Source organism: Vigna unguiculata, chromosome 10 (assembly GCF_037176805.1).
Source record: "Vigna unguiculata cultivar grain cowpea cultivar isolate G323 ecotype 2 chromosome 10, ASM3717680v1, whole genome shotgun sequence".
In the NCBI taxonomy this organism is placed as follows: domain Eukaryota; kingdom Viridiplantae; phylum Streptophyta; class Magnoliopsida; order Fabales; family Fabaceae; genus Vigna; species Vigna unguiculata.
The window spans coordinates 30,904,074-30,906,362 of record NC_140801.1 but is presented as its reverse complement, the minus strand read 5'-3'; the positions used below and the strand labels follow the sequence as shown (position 1 = coordinate 30,906,362).

The following is a 2,289-nucleotide window of genomic DNA, read 5'->3' as shown; positions in this document are numbered from 1 at the left end:
TCGTGATAACTCCTACAATTTTAGGAATTTATCAACCCACCACTCATTCAATATTTCATTAAACAAAAATGCATAAATTAAATAACATATAAGTGGCACACATAGGACTCGAACCCAAGTCCTCACACACAATAAAGTACTCTCAACCACTTGAGCTAGTACTTTTCCACATCATAGATCCACACATTAATTACTTTAAATGTTTCTATTACCCGCCATAATTAAATAATTATTTAAATAACTGTTTAATTTTCTCGGGTCTTACATTACCCCCACCTTTAAAGATTTTCGTCCTCGAAAATAAGACTTACCAGGAAATAAGTGCGGGTAAGACTGCTTCATGCGATCCTCCATCTCCCAGGTCATCTCCTGAGTAGTCTCATTCCACAGCACTTTCACAGTCCTGATTTCCTTCCCTCGCAGCTGTTTCACTTGTGAGTTTAGAATTCGCACCAGTCCAGTGCTCACAGTCAAATCCTCTCAAATCTGAATATCGTCTGACTCCAGGACATGCGATGGATCTGCAATATATTTCCGCAATTGGGAAACATGAAACACATTATGCAAATTCGCCAAGTGTGGTGGCAGAGCGATCTCATAAGCTGCAGCGCCAATTCTCCTTAAGATCTGATAAGGCCCAACAAACCTCGGAGTTAACTTCCTTGATTTGATGGCCCTCCCAATACCTGCCGTCGGGGTCACTCTGAGGAATACATGATCCCCAGCCTCAAACTCTAGAGGTCGCCTCCTCTTATCCGCGTATGACTTTAGTCTGCTTTGAGTGGCCCTCATTCTCTCCTGGATCCCTCTAACCTTCTCAGAAGTCTGCTGCAAAAACTCGGGACCCAACACCAATGATTCCCCATCCTGGTTCCAACACAATGGTGTCCTACACCGCCGCCCATACAACGCCTCATATGGAGCCATACTAATGCTGGTGTGATAGCTATTGTTGTATGTGAACTCCACTAATGGAAGCATCTCACTCCAACTTCCCATATGATCCAGCACACAAGCCCTCAAAAGAACTTCCAATGACCGGATGGTACGCTCCGATTGCCCATTGGTTTATGGATGGTATGCAGAACTCATCCTCAACTGAGTCCCCAATGTTGCTTGTAGAGACTGCCAAAAGCGAGATGTGAATCTCGGGTCTCTATCTGACACTATACTAGTAGGCACACCGTGCAACCTGACCACTTCCCGCACATTTAACTCGACCAATCTGTCCAATGACCACTTCTGATTAATGGCGAGGAAATGAGCACACTTTGTCAAGCTGTCCACTATTACCCAGATCGAGTCATGCCCTTTTTCAGACCTCGACAAATGAGTTACGAAGTCCATGGCGATACTATCCCATTTCCACTGAGGGATATCCAATGGCTCAAGTGTACCCCCTGGCCGCTGATGTTCAATCTTGGCCTTCTGACATACTAAGCACGATGCTACAAAGTCGGCAAGGTCGGTTTTCATCCCATTCCACCAGAAAGACTGTTTCAGATCCTGATACATCTTAGTCATACCTGGGTGTATGCTAAGACGACTTTTATGCCCCTCCTCCATGATCTGTTTCCTCATCCTTCAATTTCCAGGCACACAGACTTTATCTCTGAACCTTAGGATACCATCTGTCCTGATCCTGTAATCTTTCCCTTTCTTAGTTCCGATCCAACTCACAAATTGTTGTAACTCAACATCATTCTTCTGTTGATCACGGATGGTCTCCAACACATCACTAGTCAGTGTAAGAACACTGCATCTCATAGAATCCTCACTCAGCTGCATACCCAGGTTCATATCCCTGAGCTTCTCAATTAACTCCAACTCCTTCACCATCATAGTTGAGATGTGCATCCTTTTCCGACTCAAGGCATCTGCAACAACATTAGCTTTACCAGGGTGGTAAAGCAACTCGAAATCATAATCCTTGAGATACTCCATCCAGCGCCGTTGTCTCATATTTAGCTCCTTCTGATCGAACAAATATTCCAGGCTTTTATGATCACTGAAAACATGAAATTGGGAGCCATACAAATAGTGCCTCCATGTTTTAAGGGCAAACACTACAGCGGCCAACTCCAAATCATGGGTAGGGTAGTTCTTCTCGTGCACCTTTAACTGTCTAGAAGCATAGGCTACCGGCCTCTTCTCCTGCATTAGTACACAACCCAAACCCTGGTAGGATGCATCGCAATATACCTCAAACATCTTACTCGTATCTGGAATAATGAAAATCGGAGTTGTAGTCAACCTCCTTTTCATCTCCTCGAAGCATTCCTCGCATTT

General features: G+C 44.3%; 1 protein-coding gene across 1 annotated transcript; it reads right to left on the bottom strand.

Annotated features, from left to right (window-relative positions):
* Positions 1-379: 379 nt before the first annotated feature.
* On the bottom strand, positions 380-999 carry LOC146882372 (uncharacterized). The gene is made up of 2 exons (XM_085667375.1): positions 647-999; positions 380-521 (listed from the first exon to the last, which is right to left on the bottom strand). Exons 1-2 carry the CDS (start codon positions 997-999, stop codon positions 380-382), a joined length of 495 nt encoding a protein of 164 aa, XP_085523501.1.
* Positions 1,000-2,289: the final 1,290 nt, after the last annotated feature.